This window comes from Cavia porcellus, unplaced genomic scaffold (assembly GCF_034190915.1).
Source record: "Cavia porcellus strain 051 isolate PalLab524CR breed Dunkin Hartley unplaced genomic scaffold, mCavPor4.1 scaffold_23, whole genome shotgun sequence".
NCBI lineage: Eukaryota > Metazoa > Chordata > Mammalia > Rodentia > Caviidae > Cavia > Cavia porcellus.
Genome location: NW_026947506.1, coordinates 42,056,585 through 42,073,663, shown reverse-complemented (window position 1 = coordinate 42,073,663; position 17,079 = coordinate 42,056,585). Strand labels below are relative to the sequence as shown.

At 45.9% G+C, this 17,079-nt stretch overlaps 1 protein-coding gene across 1 annotated transcript in view; it reads right to left on the bottom strand.

Moving 5' to 3' along the window:
* The window catches only part of Hip1 (huntingtin interacting protein 1), a 152,179-nt gene extending 139,909 nt beyond the window's left edge, over window positions 1-12,270 (bottom strand). Inside the window, exon 1 of the mRNA XM_003470091.5 lies at window positions 12,052-12,270. Coding sequence (XP_003470139.1) covers window positions 12,052-12,171 — 120 coding nt within the window. The 5' untranslated portion in view covers window positions 12,172-12,270. The remainder of the gene's footprint in view (window positions 1-12,051) is intronic.
* Window positions 12,271-17,079: the final 4,809 nt, after the last annotated feature.

The window sequence follows — 17,079 nt, the reverse complement described above, 5'->3', positions numbered from 1 at the left end:
TAAGATGTCATTTTCTCCAAAAAAAGCTGTTCCTATCATCCAATCTTCTCTGTCTCATTTCTGTTGAGCTCTTTTTCTGTCAGTAGCTGTCAGTTTGTCTTCTTCGTTTTGTTCTCTGCTCCATTCGTTGTGGCCTCCCCGCCACTATTTCTGGGTTCTTTGTATTTTTCTTTTTTTAGAATATCCTGCAATACTTTCTGTAGGGTTGGATTGGTGGTTGCAAATTCCCCCAGTTCCTCTTTATCTTGGAAGCACCTCGTTTTTCCATCAATTTCCAGGGACAGTTGTGCAGGATATCTCAATCTTGGCTGTAGATTATTATCTTTCAAAGCTTGAATTATTTCTCCCCATGCTCTTCGTGATTTGATGGTTTGTGAAGAGAAATCTGCTGTAATTTTGATGGGTCTTCCCTTGTAAGTGATCTGTTTCTTGTCTCTTACAGCTTTTAATATTCTGTTCTTGTATTGAATTTCTGGAATTTTTATTATTATATGCCTGGGTGTTTCTCTGTTAGGGTTGTAGGTAGCTGGGGTCCTGTATGCCTCATACATTTGAGTATCTTTACCTTTTGCTAAATTAGGAAAATTCTCCTGGATTATTTCTGTGAGTAGCTTTTGTAGTTCACTTGTTTGTGTCCCTACTTCTTCTTTTATGTTCTTAATCCTTAAGTTATGGCTCCTCTTATCATCTTCTTGTCTTTGTATTATTGCTGTGTGTTTCTTTGTTATTTTTAAGAAGTTTTTCATTTCATTCTCCCATGTTTCAAGTCTGCCCTCCAATTCAGATAGTCTGTCCTTAGTTTCTTTCAAGCTGTTATGCCAGTCTTGGGTATACTTCTTGATTTCTTGATAGTCCCTTTGCACCTGCTTCACATACTCAATGCTTTCTCTGTTTTCTCCATCAAGCAATTCTCCCCTCTTTTTCTGTTCTTCCACTCCACCATCTGCTTTTTCCTGGGTGGTGCTTAGCATTTCTCTAACTATTCTGCATACTTCTAGCTTCAGGTCATTGATAACTTCATTCCTGAATTGGTCTATGAGGCTCTCTAAATGGCGCTTAATGTATATTGGTACAGTGTCCACTATTGCCTGATTCTCAGGATTGGGAGTCGAGGAGCCTTTTTTGTTGCTTCCCTTCCCCATATTTTCTGTTCCTTATAAAATGTAATCTTACACAGGAGGCCCGGCTTCCCTGCCTGTCAGCTACAGCTTGATCGAATTGCGCTGGCTAGTTGTTCCAGCTCACCGCTGCGCCCCAGGGAGTTGCGGAGGAGTCAGCCTACGTGGAAGTCGGTCGCTCCTCCGGGCCACCGTCAGGCTCTGGGATCTGGGCTAGGCCAGCCTAGGGGGTCCGCGAGCAGCGTCCCTCTGGCCAGGCACCTTTCACCAATCCCGTCTGAGAGGGAAATGCGCGGCTGCAGTTCAGGCCTTTGATTTTCTTCGGAAAAATTTCTTTTGAGCCTGGAGGCATGCTGTCTTCTCTGGGCCTCCCCCTGGGAACTTTTCACCACTCATTTACTTTGTGTTTCACAGAGTTGCGCTGAGCCTTAGCTCTCAGGGCAACACGCTAGAGATGAGTAAGAAACTTTAGGGCTCTGTGCCACTAAGCGAGGCAGACACAAGACACAAATGAATGGACGCCAAGGGCAACATGCTAAGTGTAGGCTAATGATAGGTCGCAACTTCCCGACTACAAGTTGCAGCAGTACCGGGAAACGGCTGCTTGTACGTGCATGATTCATAAATCAAAAGCTCCCCTGTTGTAGAAAAGGATCAGGAATGCCTTCAATGACATTCCTTTGAGGTCTACAAAAGACCTCAAAGGAGGTTTGGATAGATAAGGGGATGTTCCTAGACACTGTGTCCTACTTCCCGGGAAGACCTGTCTTTGCCTTTTACCTTTGGATTTCAAAATAAAACAGAAATACAGAAAATTGCACAAAACAAGAATGTTAAGCTTGGTGAATTATCCCACCCAGCTAATAAGCAGATTGCTGACCAAAATCTGAAATGCCCCTGGCTCACCCATCCGATTGCTAGTCTGCCCGGCTGCAACCAGGGGTAACTTTTAGTGGTCATTCTGTTTGTCCTTACTGCTTTACGATCCAACTAAACAAGTTCCCTAAGTACATGTTTCATTTTGTCTCCTTGATGAATCTAATATAAAGGTGTCCTTTTGTGTCTGTCTTTTATTTACTGAACCTTGTGTTTCCAAGAGTTATATTGTTAAATGTAGTCAGAGTATATTGATTTTCATAGCGTAGAGTATTCTAGTAAAAGACTATGATTACAACTTACCTATCCATAGGTTTTTGGATTGTTTCCAGGTTAGGACTATTATAAGATACAATTATGAATATTTTTCTAAGTATCTTTTGGTACATGTAAATTTGTTTGTTTGGTATATAACTACCAGTGAAATTTCTGGGTTCCTTTTGATATTTTGTTTTGGTTTTTGCAGTATTCAGGGCTGAACCTTCACAGTGAGCTACATTCCATCCCCTTTTCAGTTTTTATTTTGAAACAGAGTCTCACTAAATTGCCCAGGCTGGACTTGAACTTGGGATTCTCCTGCTTTAGCCTCATGAGTAGCTGGGATTAGAGGTATATGCCACTCCTCTTGGCTAGTGCTTAATTCTTGACACACACGTTGACTTCAGGCAAACAATGGGCTGATCACAGTGTGGCAGGACCAGTTTACAGCACCATCAGCAGTACACAGCATTTCCACCACTCTGTCCTCGGAAATGCACGGCACTGTAGGGTTTTTGTGGTGGCTTTTAGTCAAGTTTGTTTGTTTTTCAGTCACCCTGAAGGGGACATGAAGGCATCTCATAATGTTAACCTGCGTTTTCCTGATCACTGATGAAGCTGCATACCTTTTCATATGCTTATTAGTTATTTGCTTGCCCTCAGGGAGGTAACTTTTGCCTATTTTTCCATTAGGTTGTCTTTTTTTTTAAGTGGTTTTTTTTTTTGTTTTGTTTTGATTTTAAACACATATTCTTGATTTAGGTCTCTTGATGGTTAGATGCATTACAAAATTTTTTCTTCTGAAAGCAACTTTAAATGGTAAATAAATCCACTGGTGGGAATCTATCTTTTCTAAGTTGTCAGCTTCAGGCCAGGGTTAAGTTTTAGAGAGAAGCATTAAGAGAGCAGAACTTGGAGTACTCTGGGAACTTGGTGGGGTATACTCTGAAAGGCTAACACAGAAGGACTGCAAGTTCAAATCCACCCTGGACAGCTTAGCAACTTAGCAACTTAGTGAGATCATCTCAGATACAAGAGACGATGGATGGATGGAGATAGAGCTCAGTGTGAAGGCTCTGGGTTTAATACTCAGTGCTGGAAAGAAAAACAGGGAGGAAAGAAGACAGCAGATGAAATGGAACATTCAGGATCAGACCTGCCAGGTTTAAACTTCAATTCTGGCTGGATGTGGCAGCACTTACTTGGGGGAGCAGAGACTGGAGGATCACCATGAGTTTGAGGCCAGCCTGGGGTACATAATGAGTTCAAGGCCAACTTGCCCTAAATAGTGAGACTCTGTCTCAAAAAAAAACCCCAAACCATACCTCAATTCTGCCCCTTCCTAAGTGTTCAAAGGCAAGTCACTAAACCTCTCTAAACTTTAGGGCCATTACATGATTTCTGTGGCCAAATAGAGGTTATGGACAAACATGCTTTTAAATTACAGTATTGACTGTTACTAAATCAGAAGCAATGTTCGCTTCCTGGATGACACAGACCAGCTTCCTGAGCTGTCTCAGAGCACTATTAGCAGAGGTGGTAGCAGCAACCTTTCTTAGATAAGCAATACATCATTCTCTCTTCTGCTGGCTGAGCCTTGGGCACCTTAAATCCTGGTCCCTCTCCCTCCCAAGTGTCAGGCTATACAGCCCAAGGTTGGGAACACAGCTCCTCCCTGCCTGCCCAGGCAGGAAAACAGGAAGCAGCCTCCACCCTGCCAGGAGGTGGGGCTGCCAAGCTCCCTGGAAGGTGGGCAGCCTTCCAGACCATCAGCCCTTCTGGCTACAGCAGGGACAAGCCACCGGCAAGCCGCACCCTGCCACACCCAGTCTCCTCCATGCTGCCTGTCGTATCCTGGGGAGCACAGCCAGCAGGCCAATGGATGAGTGCATGTCACAGTCCTCAGTCCTGCCTTGCAGTCAGCCAGGCAAGGAACTTTTGGAAGCCCATGTGGAGCAGAGAATCAGTTATCCTGGGCCACACAGGCAGGCTCCATCCTTTCCTGAAGGACATCCCTGAGAGGCCCCAACTCCCTGTCCCCCATTCCTGGTGCCCATTTTACATATAGGGGGAATATGGAAACTTCTTTGAAGACAGTAATTGAGAGCTCAGTAGAAATGCATTTCCTTACTTCACAGTGTGGAAGCTGGCTTGCAGGAGCTTTATAAGCTAAAATAACCGTTTGAGGGCTGGAAGGACTTTCCAAAATCTTTTCCAACTCTCAGTTTGAAATGAGAAATTCAGTAGCAGAGTCATGTTCTCACTCTCCAAGGAGTACTCACAGATTATAGGCTGGGTATTCCTTACCTTGAAATGCTTGGGACCAGAAGTAATTCGGATTTTGCTTTTTTTTTTCTTTCAGACTTGGAAATATTTGCAAGCATAGGAGATATTTCAGGGGTGGGACTTTACAGAAGAAATTTAATTTTCACAGGTACTTTATACACATTGGCCTGAAGGTAATTTTAAATATTTTTGGGACTTCTGTGTATTAAAGTTTCAGGTTGTAGAATTTACCTCTTGCAGAACTAGTGCTCAAAAAGCTTCAGATTTCAGTACATCCTGTATTTCAGACTAGCGATTTCTGACCTGTACTTTGCACTCAGGTTGCTCTCTGGCCTTGCTGCAAACTCTCACACCCACACACTGCAGCCAGCCACACGCAGATGCCCCGAACACATGACCAGGCTCTCTCCCTGGTGGTATTTTCTAGAACTATGAGAAAAAAGCATGGGCAAAGAGTGGACCATGTTTCAGGAATGTTCACAAAGCATTCTGAACACAAATAACCAACTTGAGCCCTAGTTCTGTTCTAGATTCTAGAGGCTTCCTCCTGGGAGGTTCTCCAGCCCAGCTCTCAGGAGCAGGCTGGGGGCTTCCCTGACACACAGGGTGACCACTTGGTAGGAACCAATCATCAGTGACATCAGAGCAGGCAGAGAAAATCAAAATGTGCTGAGGAAAAGTGCTTTATGAGAAGAGGTCTGCCCACAGCAAATCCTCTGGCTGTTAGTTTGTGCACTTGGTTTTGAAACAGGGTCTCTATGATGTTGCCCAGGCTGGCCTCAAGCAAGTCTCCTACCTTTGCCTAAGTACCTGGGAATATAGGTGTGAGCCACTGTGCCCAGCTTCTCCCACTTGTTTATGTTCACACACTTGGCAAACATCCCTGCCTCCTGCCAGGGCCTCCAGTGGGTACTAAGACATACAGCCTGCCCCCAAGAGCCTAATGTCCACAAGGGAAGCCAAGATGAGGGATTGGATAAATGGAATAACACATTGTAGCTAAGGACCCCAGCTCTCTCAAATACATCATCTACTGGAGGCAAACAGAAGTGACTATCTAGTGTAAATTCAGACTGGAAAAGGACAAGGGCCAGGAACCTGCTAAAGTCACATCATATCAGCAAAGGGTCTTGAAAAAGGGAGCTGCAGCAGCAGTGCTGGGCTTTGGGAACAATGCCTCTGCACAGGCTGTATGGGGAAAGATGGGATGACAGCCATCCAGGCAAGAGGTAATAAAGGCAGGCATAGTGAGCAGAGCAGGGATAGACAAAGGGACATCAAAGAGTGGAGTCACCAGAATGCAGCTGTGTGAGAAGTGGGGAGGCAGGGACCACAAGAGGGGTGGAGGGGGGGTATAGAGGTCCTGGGGGAACTGGTCACACAGGGGAAGAAGTCAGAAGGGAGAGATGGGGAGAAGAGGTCATGGAGGTGAGAACCAAGACCATAGGGGGTGAGGGGCAAAGGAAGTAGAAGATGGTAAAAGAGAAGTATGGTGAGCATAGTGCCTTAGAGATTCCAAGCATGGGGGAGGGAGAATAAAGAGAATGGGTAGGAGACAAGCACCACAGAGGGACAGAAGACAGAGGGACAAAGACAGCAATAGTGTAATGCCAGGTTCTGGCTTTGAATCTCAGTTCTGTTACTTGCTTGAGAACCTTGAGCTAGTTATTAACCCTGGAAAGGCTCAATTTCCCCTCTGTAAGATAGGAATTATAAGCAGAGCAAAATTCTAAAATCCAAAATGCTCCAAAATCCAACTTTGTCAATGCTTACATGATGCTACAAATTGAAAGTTCCACACCTGACCTCACATGATAGGCCACCGTCAAAACACAGAGCTTTACTGTATAAAGCTAGCTACAGGGCTGGGGATTTAGCTCAGCGGCATAAGCACCTGCCTTGCAAGCAGGCGGTCGTGAGTTCGATCCCTGGTACCGATAAAAAAAATAAATAAATAAAGCTAGCTACATATCTTGGGCTGATGTAAATGAAACAAATGAGTTCTGTGTTTAGACTTGGGTCCTATCCCCAGGATATCTCTATTTATATATGTGAAATATTCTAAAATCCAAAGGACATTCAAAACCCATAACACGTCTGTTCCTGAGTATTTTGGATAAGGGACACTCTGTGTTATAATTTATAAATGTGTTGCAAAGACTGAAAAGGTTAGTTCATAGGAGGCCTTTTCCACTTGTACAAGGTAAGTAAGTGGACAGTGAATGTCATTATTATTAGTGAAAAGAAAACCAGAGTACAAAAGCCAGCAGCCCAAAGAAAGCTCATAGCTTCCTGTTTTCAATCATGGCTAAGAGAAGAAGGAGGTGACAGGAGAGACACAGGCCTTGAAAACAAGAAACTAATCCTGATTGCAGGTTAAATGGGAAAAGAGGGCTCATTTACAGCTCTCCTGCAAGAAGGTGCCTGTGCAGACCTCAGGGAATGGGTGCACTTTCCATACCTGGCCAACAGGCAGGAGAACCAGAAGCTCCTCACCCAAGAAGGACCAGGTCCAGAGGGAGCGCCAGATCTGAGATTCAGGATGCTATACAGCCTGGCTCTGAGCATTTGATGGCAGAGAACAAACCTAAGGCTCAGCTTCTTCTGACCTGAGGGAAGCGTGGACATCTTGGTTTTGCAGGTATAAACCGGATGTGGTCATCTGAGAGCTCACAGAGCTCCGGCGCTAAGGTCACCATCCTGGCTGTACAAGAGAACTTCTGGGGACAAATTGTCAGTGGTCACTCCAGATGTCCTCAGACAGAGCCCCTGCACAGTCAGCCCTAGAAAACAGTATTCTTTTAAAAGAGCTTTCCAGGGGGCTGGGGATTTAACTCAGTGGCATAAGCACCTGCCATGCAAACAAGCGGTCGTGAGTTCGATCCCCGGTACTGATTTTAAAAAAAAAGAGCTTTTCAGATTATTCTATGTGTGGCTGTGACTGAGAAACACTATCCTTTTAGTCTCATCCTAAACCTTTCAGCTAGGGAATCTAAAGCTGAGCATCCGCTGACATCATGAGCCAGATGGCAGAAACCCTCCCAACTCAACCACAGAGAAAGGACTTGGTCTTCTGTTTTTGTTTTGCTGAGTTTGTTGTTTTGTGGTAGTGGGGATTAGACCACGGCTCTTCTCACTGCACTATAGCACTAGCCTATTTTATTATTTTTGAGACAAGGCGTGGTTAAGTTGCCCAGGTTAGACTCAAACTTGTGATCCTCTTGCCTTAGCCTCCCAAAGTGCGGGCAATATAGGTGTGTACCACAAGACCTGGTTTGTTTTTGTTTTGCGACAAGGTCTTGCTATGCCGCCCAGGCTAATGTCAAACTTCTGGACTCATGTGTTCTTCCTGCCTCAGCCTCCCCTCCTGTAGCTGGCAGTATGGGAATATGCCACTACACCCACCTACATTATCTGATTCTGAGGCCTACCTTCTCTATTTATTCACTGTGTGGCCATGGAAAAATCACTGAGCCTCTCTGAACCTGAGCTATCAAGATACAAAGAATGTGAACTGGAGATCCTAAATGAGATAATGGACCTAAGTCACCTAGCAGCTTCCTAGCACCAGCAGGCCCTCAAGAAATACTTCTTTCTCCTCCTCTGGAGAACCCAACCCTTCTGACTTTTCCTGGTGCATGATGCATCGTGATCCTTGACTCTGAGTTATGCTTCACTCTAAGCCATTCTGAATCTGAAGGTTGAGCCCTTTCCTGGAAGCCCAGCCCACCACAGGGCAGCATCGAGCAGGTTGTGGGGTGCTGGCCAAAAGGCTGGCTCTGAATTAATGGTGCAGACAGAACCGAGATCCCGCTGTGGTTCTAAGGCTGAGGTGATGCTGGTGTGGCATGTCCTCTGACTCCCTAGGAGCCCCACTTGGCCAGCCCACTTCCCCACTGACTCACAGTTCCTCTGGAGCTGGTCTTCAGCTTACTCATCTGCGTCCCCTCCATGGTATGTGCTTTTTAAATGGATGTTAGGAAAATAAACAAACCATAGAGAAAACCATTGTCCGGCTCCATAAATACAGTGAGGGTATTTTGTCTGTCTGTGATTGGCAGCCCTCACTCAGCGTTCATTCCAGAATCACCCTCTTTGCAACTATGAGGACCATGTGGTAGGACGGGCCTGTGACTTGGCGCCAGAAGTCCTGGTTTTGAATCTCCACCCTGTGGCTCACCAGCAATGTGATCCCCACAATGACCCTGGGCAAGGTGTCAAACTCTGTGTCACCATATCCTCATCCAGATGATGACAAGGATCATCCCCAACCATCCTGCACACCAGTGATAGCTAAAAGCATGCTTTATAAACTGTAAAGTGTTGCTCTCTCAAGCTACCATTACAGCAAGTTTCCTGGAGAGCAAGGCTACTTTTCATGTCCCGAACTCCTGAAAGCTTGTGATATGCTAAGCAGGAAAGTGGTTGGAAATGGGGGGTATGGCAGCAGCTAGACCAGCAAGTAGGTCAGTTGTCCCCACTCAGGCAAGGACAATGGCTATGTGATGTTTGAGGCTGATTCTAAGGGAGATAAAGGGGTGCAGGCTTCCTGGAACAGGCTATTGGGAGTGAGACAGCAAGACTGGCTGAGGGTCCAGACAGGGGACACAGGTCATCAGGTACCTTAGCGTGGGGCCCAAAGCTAGGCTGGGGAGGGAACTTAGGGCCATCAAGCAGTTACTGATGCCTTTCTGGCCTAAGGCTGAGGTACCCACCTAGGCCCAAAACTATCTTCCCTGGTTAAGCAGTGACTTTCTACCCTGGGACTATAGGTCCTTTGCCACTTACTGCAAACCTCAAACATCAGAAGATACAAGCACAGCCCTGGCCTCAGAAAGCTGAGTTTACTGAGAGCCAACACAGAGAAATGGTGACCAGACAGGGGACTGAGACTGGCCAGTGTCACTCTCTGCTAGTCTCATCCAAGCAGCCTCCTTTGCACCCATTTCCGCTGTGTTTCTGATCCCACTATTTCTTTCTAACATTCTTCATTGCTGGAATACTACTGTCCCTTCTTCCCCACAAGGCAAGTGCTAACTCACGCAGAAGGAGTTTTTAACCACTCCCGCAGCCTGACAGCCTCACCTTCATCCTGGTGCTGGGGTAATGATCCTATTACCTTCCATCCTCCTATAGAAAAGTTTATCAGAGCCTGCACAGTCAGTTACATGTTTGCTCTCTGTGTATCTTCTCCCCTGCCAGATTATAACCATAATCCCTGAAATGCTGCTCCACCTTCTACAAAATGCTTTCAGGGGTATAATTTAATTTGATCCCCACAATAGACCTACAAGGTAAGTAATATTAGTATTTTACAATAAGGAAACCAAAGCTTAGAAAGGTCAGACAAAATAAACAAAACAAAACAAAAGGTCAATCTGTCTGATGACGCACGGCCCATACACATCACACGTGCCCAGCTGCAAACCTGAAAAGTGTTCTCGCTTTGATACCAAGGTTCTGCCTGGCGCTGAAGCACTGCAAACTGATTAAAGGTTGGGAGCACTTGCACTTGTGTCAGCTCCTGCAAGTTACTTAACCTCTCTATGCCTCAATTTCCTCGGAATACAACACAGCTGAAACCCATCTCGTAAATTCTTATCAAAGATTAAAGAATACATTGAAGTACTATATTTAGAATGGTGCCAAACATCATAATTAGTTTAAATTATTAGTAGACCTTGAATGATTCTCTTGGTCTCTTAACTCATTAAACTTTTCTGATTCATTTTTATATCTCATAATAACTTGATAGGTAGCCAGTAAGAAAGTTAAATTTTTCCAGATTGACTAATGCTGTTTTAAGATGGTACTTTTTTCTCCTACTCCCCCCAACAGAGGTTCAACAGAAGATTTTTTTCCTGCTCCAATCCATATCCTCCATGTGTATGCACACACACACAGAGACACACACCCGCACATGCAAACGATGAAACCTGGCCAAGTGTTCCACAACATGTACTGGTCATATCTGGGAACATTCACAAACCTAATTTCTATCATTAGAGTGGATCATTACAAAGCATATTTCTCCACTGCTGCAGTTGCAACCTAACACTCCAGAAATGAGTTCTTACAGCAACTATTTTTTTCTTTCAATAATGTATATATTATATAATGTTATACATATAATATATATTATCTAATATATATATATATATATATATATATATATATAATTTTGTGGAGGAGAAAGTCTCATGTCTCACATGATCAAGCAGCTATTTAAGGCCAAAAGCAAACTTTCTTTTTTTCAGGGGTCCAGTCCCTAAAGCCAGAAAACAACCTCTAAGCCCCTGGGTGGTACAGTGAATGGTCATCTCTCCTTCCTCTCCTGGGTAGGATGATCCTTTTTAAAAGCCTCCAAACACTTGTGGGTGTGGCCACAGGTTTTAGGAATCAGAGGTCTAAGTTCCCCAGGGCAAAAAGCTTTATTCTTTGCAAGATTCCCTTTATAGAACACTCAGGCCCTCACTATCTCTTCCATCTTTCCTACTAGTAGAAAGAAGGCCAGGGAGAGGACCAGCCCTTGGTAGGAGAAACCCAAGTAGATCTTCAAAGGTCCCACTGGGAGCAAAAGCGGAGAACAAATCAGCCCATACAACTTTGGCACTGGGATTAAAAGAAGTGTTGTATTCTTTGAAATGGATTTTACATACAAATGAACTGAATACCATAAACATGTCAGCTTTATTCAGTCCAACCAATACACCAAGCATTAAAACTCGGAGGTAAAAATGGATTGTGGCTTTTTGTTGATAACACTGAGGAATTTTGGCTCGCAGCCCTGGTCAGGCCAGACAAATAGGGCGGTCTGCCTATTAGCTGTCAGGCGCATCTTGGGGAATGAAACCAAAACCCCAAGTCAGGGTTCTAGGCATCACCAGGAGTTCATCTTTACAAGCGGCGGGGAGTCGGGCTTGGCGCCCCGATTCCTGTGCCCCTCCTCCAGCCCCGAGTCATTTTCCAGGCTCGGCCGCACTTCGCGTTTCCTACATTCCTTTTCTGCGCTCAGATCCTTTCGGCCCTCGGAGGGCGGACAGCTGGGGCTGGAAAAAGCCAAGCAAGAGGCGCCGAGAAGGGGGTGCTCAGGGTGCAGGACAAATCAGTGCAACCAAGAGGCGATGCGCTCAAAAAGGGAAGAAAGGTCCCTTCACCCTTCGCGTCCACAGGCCAGCGCCCCCACACTTGCAAATTCAAGGGGCTTCCTATAGGGCACCCCTTTTTTCGGCAACTTCCCCTACCGCCATCCCGGATGATCCGCTGCCCGGTGCCTTCCTGGCACGGCTCCACTCGGACGCTCGGGTCCCGCCACCCCGCCTCTGCCCAGGCCAGCAGGGGTGTCCCCAGGTCCCCGACTCCTGGGTCCGCGCGCCAGATGACCCTGCTCACGGCCCGCTTGCCCAGTCCTCTCCTGGGCCTGCAAGACCCCTCCTCTTTTCCAACACTGTGCCGGCCACAGGGTCTCCAGGGCTGCCCCGGAGATGCCTAGGTCCCCCTCCCCCGTCCTTACCTGAGTCCGCTCGAAGCTCTCGCGCTCTGCAGCCTCCAGCCCCGTGCCGACCCCGCGCCGACTCAGCACCTTGGGCAGCGGGTTAGGCACCTGTTTCATAGAGCTAGCCATCCGGTCCATGTTGCCGCGCCTCGTCAGGAGAAGCCCTCAGCGGCCCGGGATGCCCTCGGCGCCGCCCGCCTCGCCCTACCCGCGGGAATCCGGCGCTAACGGGACAGTTTCCGTCTCCCACTGGCTGGAAACGCTGTCCATCTCCATGGAGCCCCGCCCCTCATCCAGAGGCTTCCCCCAGACGCCCCCACCCCTCTGGAGCCGCTCCGCCCATCTGGCCCCGCAGGGCTACGGACATATTGTGATTGGCTCATAAGCCTATCTGTCATCACGATCCCGCCCCCCACAGCGGGAGGCGGGGCCTGTTGGGCTGCCCTGACCTGCCCCCGACTCCCGGCGCACGGCGCCTGCGCCCCTGCCTCCCGCGCGCCACCACCAGCGCTCCTCTGGCTGCCTTCGCCGGCAACTGGGTATGTCCGGCGGTGGGGTCTGCATGGGGGCTCCCAGGCAATGTCGGCAGCCTGGAGTAGCCTGTTGCCTCCTCTCCGGCCTGGAACGGGGCGGGCCGGCTCAGCGCCTGGTTGGGACTCCTGATCTCTTCCCTCCGCGACCGGACTCCGCGCGTTCCTCGCTGACTGTCTCTGAGCGGAAGTCTCGGAGACCTGCGGCCGCCAGGATCTAAGGGACTTTCTCTCCGGACCCCGCGTGCCCCTGCCTCTTTCTCCCACTGAGGACAGCTCCTCAGTGGGGATGTTCAGGAAAGTCTCAAGTTCCCCCATCAAACACCAGTATAGATGAAAAAAAAAATTTTTTTTGACACTCAATGGACTGAATGGCACCTTTACGCATTGTATTTGCATTGATGCGAATGTGCATTTGTTTTTTGTTTTGTTGTGCTGCGGGGGAACACAGGGCCTTGCGCTTGCTAGGTAATATAGATTTTTTTAATTAAGAGCTTTTGGTAAAATCAAAGCCAGGCGTAATGATGCACACCTGTAATCCCAGCACTCCGAGGCCAAAATAGGAAGATCGCAAATTCGACCCCAGCCTAGCCAATTTACTGACTTGGTGAGACCCTGTCTCAAAATAAAAAATGAATATAAAAGACAGGGATGTAGCTGAGTACGAAGACCCTTGGTTCAATCTCTACGACTGGGAGAAAAAACAAATCACATTCAATAAAGAAGCAAAGGAGAGGCCGGGCATTTTCAGGCACTAGGGACCCGCTGAAGGCTTTGTGGGGTTGGCATTAGAGGTGACGTGGAAGCTAAGGAGGGGACCCTGGGGAAACACCAGGGCACATAAGAAGCAGAATCAGAGGGAAGAGAAAGTTCTGTGAATAGGTTTGAGTGCAGTGGAAGTGGAGGCAGTAGCGGTGCCATAGTTTTCAGAGGGGAGGATTTAAGGGTGGCAGTGACTAGAGGAGAGAGAGGAGGAAGAGGAGGAGGAAGAATTTCCTTGAGGATGCAACTGCTTGTGGAGGAGGGAGATGAACCCCCAGTCTCTCCTTATTCTCTGAGGGTTCACCTTTCCTTAAATTGTGTTTCTGTCTGGGCTTCGAGAGTGTGACCTCTCCTTTGGTTCTTCTGGGGAGAGGTTTCAGATGTCACTTAATTTTCCAGTTTTTGTCACTTGGCCAGGTAACATTAACTAAGTAGGGAGAACTCTGCAGGATGGCTGAGAAAGAAAACTTTAATGAATTCAGAGATAACAGTATCAGTATAGATGTGGCCAAAGGCAGGTGGAGACAGAGGACCCTGAGAAAGAATGACAGAAACGGAGGAAGGGCCAAGAAACCAAGGCCAGCCAGGGATCCTCAGGAGGACTCCTGTCAGAAGGTAAAGTACATCTGTGTCCTTTTGGGGGCTGTCAAGGTGTATCCATCAAGCAGGCCATGGTAGCACATGTCTGTCATTCCAGTACTCTGGAAGGCTGAGGCAGGAGGATCAGAAATCCATGTCCAGCCTGGGCAACTTAGTTACTTAGTGAGACCTTATTTCCAAGTAAATGAAGGAGGTATGGGGAGTGGGGATGTAGCTCAGTGTGAAGGACTTGGATTCAATCCCCAGTACCCCCAAAAAAATAAGAAAGAAAGTTTATCTATCAGAATTGGAGCAGAAGAGGGTTTGCATACTCAAAAACTAAACAAGAGTTTGAAAAGGAACTGTGGCCAGTCATGATGGTGCATACTTATAATCCCAAGACTGGAAAGGCTGATGCAAGAGGATCATCTCACATTGAGGCCAGTCTGGGCTCCAATGTGAGCTCAAGGCCAGCCTGAACTGTATAGCAAGACCCTGTCTCAAAAAGAGAGAGAGAGAGAGAAGAAAAGTGCCAGGGTATATTGGAATGGGAAAAGCTATTCCTTCTGTAGGCGCAAAGGGACAGGGTTGTAGGGCTGAAACTGGGCTGGAACCAGTTGGGGCTGTAGTTCTGGCAGAGGAAACACCTACCACCTGACCAGAGCTGTGGGTCTAAATAGAAAATCACAGTCTAGCAGTAGCAGGGCAAAGTGGGGCCTGGGGATGAACCCCCAGTCTCTCCTTATTCTCTAATTTCCTACTAGTGCTGCCCTTTGGGTGAACCTACTTGGAAGTCAGGGACAAAGTGATCCAGGCACTTCTGCTGCAGCCTTCTTTTTAAGCGCAAAGTAGGGTGCGGAGTAAAGAGCTAGATCTGGAAGGGTGAACAGAGGTTCCTAGTACAGGAGCCCAGGAGAGTGCTTTTGAGGAAAAACACCAGAGAAACAGGTAAGATTCTTAGTACTGTTACTTACTTCTGCCCATTCTGAGTCCTACATTGAGCTCCTGCCTTGGACCAAGCAACAGAGTGATTTATGACCCATTCCCAGATTTTATGGCATCAATAAACATGGGCCCTTTAAACAGGGATTAGAGGACCAAGCTAGTTCTTATTAGAGTAAACCAGAGTAGGAATCTGGAATTTGTGGTTTGTGTTGCTGCCTCCTTCATGAAACTCAGAGCAAGTTAAAAACAAACACCTCCCACTTGTTGCAGCAGCCAAACTCTGCTGAGCAAGGGATGAGAGAAACTCTCTCCCCACAGGGTATGAACGCAGGGTTGCTGGCTGTGTTCAGTTTATTTTCAATCCCAGTGAGATAGGAACCATTTGTCTCATAGTTTTGAGGAACGCCCAGTTTGAGGACATGAAATTCTAATCTCTGGGAAACCTGTAAGCATCTTATTACCTCTCTGTAATACTGGTGAGATATGTGCCATCTGCTGTCTAGTTTGCATCTATTTAGCATCTGCCATAAACTGATAACACTATTCCTACAGATTCCTGAAACTCATGCATGCATTTTAATAGCTGTGATTAGATCAAATTGAAAGAGATTAAAGTGCATATATTCAAAGTTGACAATGTGATGAGTTTTGATATAAATGTGTATTTCTATGAAGCCATCACCATAATCAAGACAGTGAACACATTCATAATCCCCAGATGCTTCCTCTTGTTCCTGTTAACCCACTCCCCCCAAACTCTTGGGCCCAGGCAATTACTAATCTTTCTGACACTACAGATTAGTTTGCATTTTTTTTCTTTTTTCTTGAGACAGGGTCTCACTATGTAGTTCAGGTTGGCCTTGAACTCACTATGTAGCTCAGGCTGGCCATAAACTCATGGTGATCCTGCTGCCTCAGCCTCTTGAGTGCTGGGATTACAGACATGTACCACCACATCCAGGTTTTTCTTTTTTTTTTAAGCTGAGAACTGAACTCAGGTCCTCACACATGCTAAATATACACTCTATCACTAAGCTATACTCCCAGCCTCCTAGAATTTTATATAAATGGAATCACACCTGATGTGTTATTTTTGACATTTTTCACTAATGATGATTATTTGGAAATGCATCATGTTGTGATGTATATCCATAGGTTATTCCTATTTTTTTTTTTTTTTTGTCTTTTTCCTTTTCATCGGTACCGGGAATCGAACTCAGATGCTTATGCCGCTGAGCTAAATCCCCAGCCCCCTCCTTTTTGTTGTCAAGTAGTAGTCTGGTGTTTTGTGTAATTCCACAATCTGTTTATTGTGCGAACAAAATAAAAATTATAGATGGCCTTTTGGGTTGCTCTTAGTTTTGGTTCTTACCTCCCCCCCAAAAAAAGCCACTGTAAATAGTCATATACAAGTCTTCATGGCAACATATATCTTTATTTCTCTTGGATAAATATCTACAATTGCCTGGCTTTTGTGGTAAATGTATGTGTAACTTTTTAAGAAATTGCCACATTGTCTTCTAAAATAGTTGTACCATTGTACACTCCCACTATCAGTGTATAAGAGTTCCAATTGGTTCAAGTCCTTGTCAACACTTGATGTGATCAGTCTAAGTCTAGTTTGAATCTCATAGATATTTAGGTTTTTATTTCCCCAATGACTAATAATGTGGAATTTTAAAAACTTTTTATTTTGAAATATAAATTTACAGAAGAGTTATAAAGTTACAAGAAGTTTCTATATACCCTTTTCCTAGTTTCTTCTAATGGTAATATCTTGTGTGATCATAGTACAAGTATTAAAACCAAGGAACTAACATTGGTACAACACCATGAGCTAAACATTTGAGTTTCCCCATGTACTTTTTATTTTGTTTCAGAACTGAAGCCAACATCCCACATTGTCGTTAGTTATCAAGTTTCCTTCAGTATTTCCTGGTCTTTTATGATGTTAAGATATTTGAATAGTTCTGACCTGATGTTACATAGGATATCCCTTGATTTGAGCTTGCCTGGATTTTCTCATGAATAGACTGATGTTACACATATTTGGTGAAAGGCCACATTAGTGATGTGTCCTTTTTGGAACATTCTAATGGGAAGTACATACGATCTGTTTGTGTTTCTGCTGATGAGGTGAACCTCGATTATTGGTTATGGTGGTGTCCATCACGTTTCTCCACTGTAAAGTGACTATTTTCCCATTTGTGAATAATAAAAATTGGGCAGA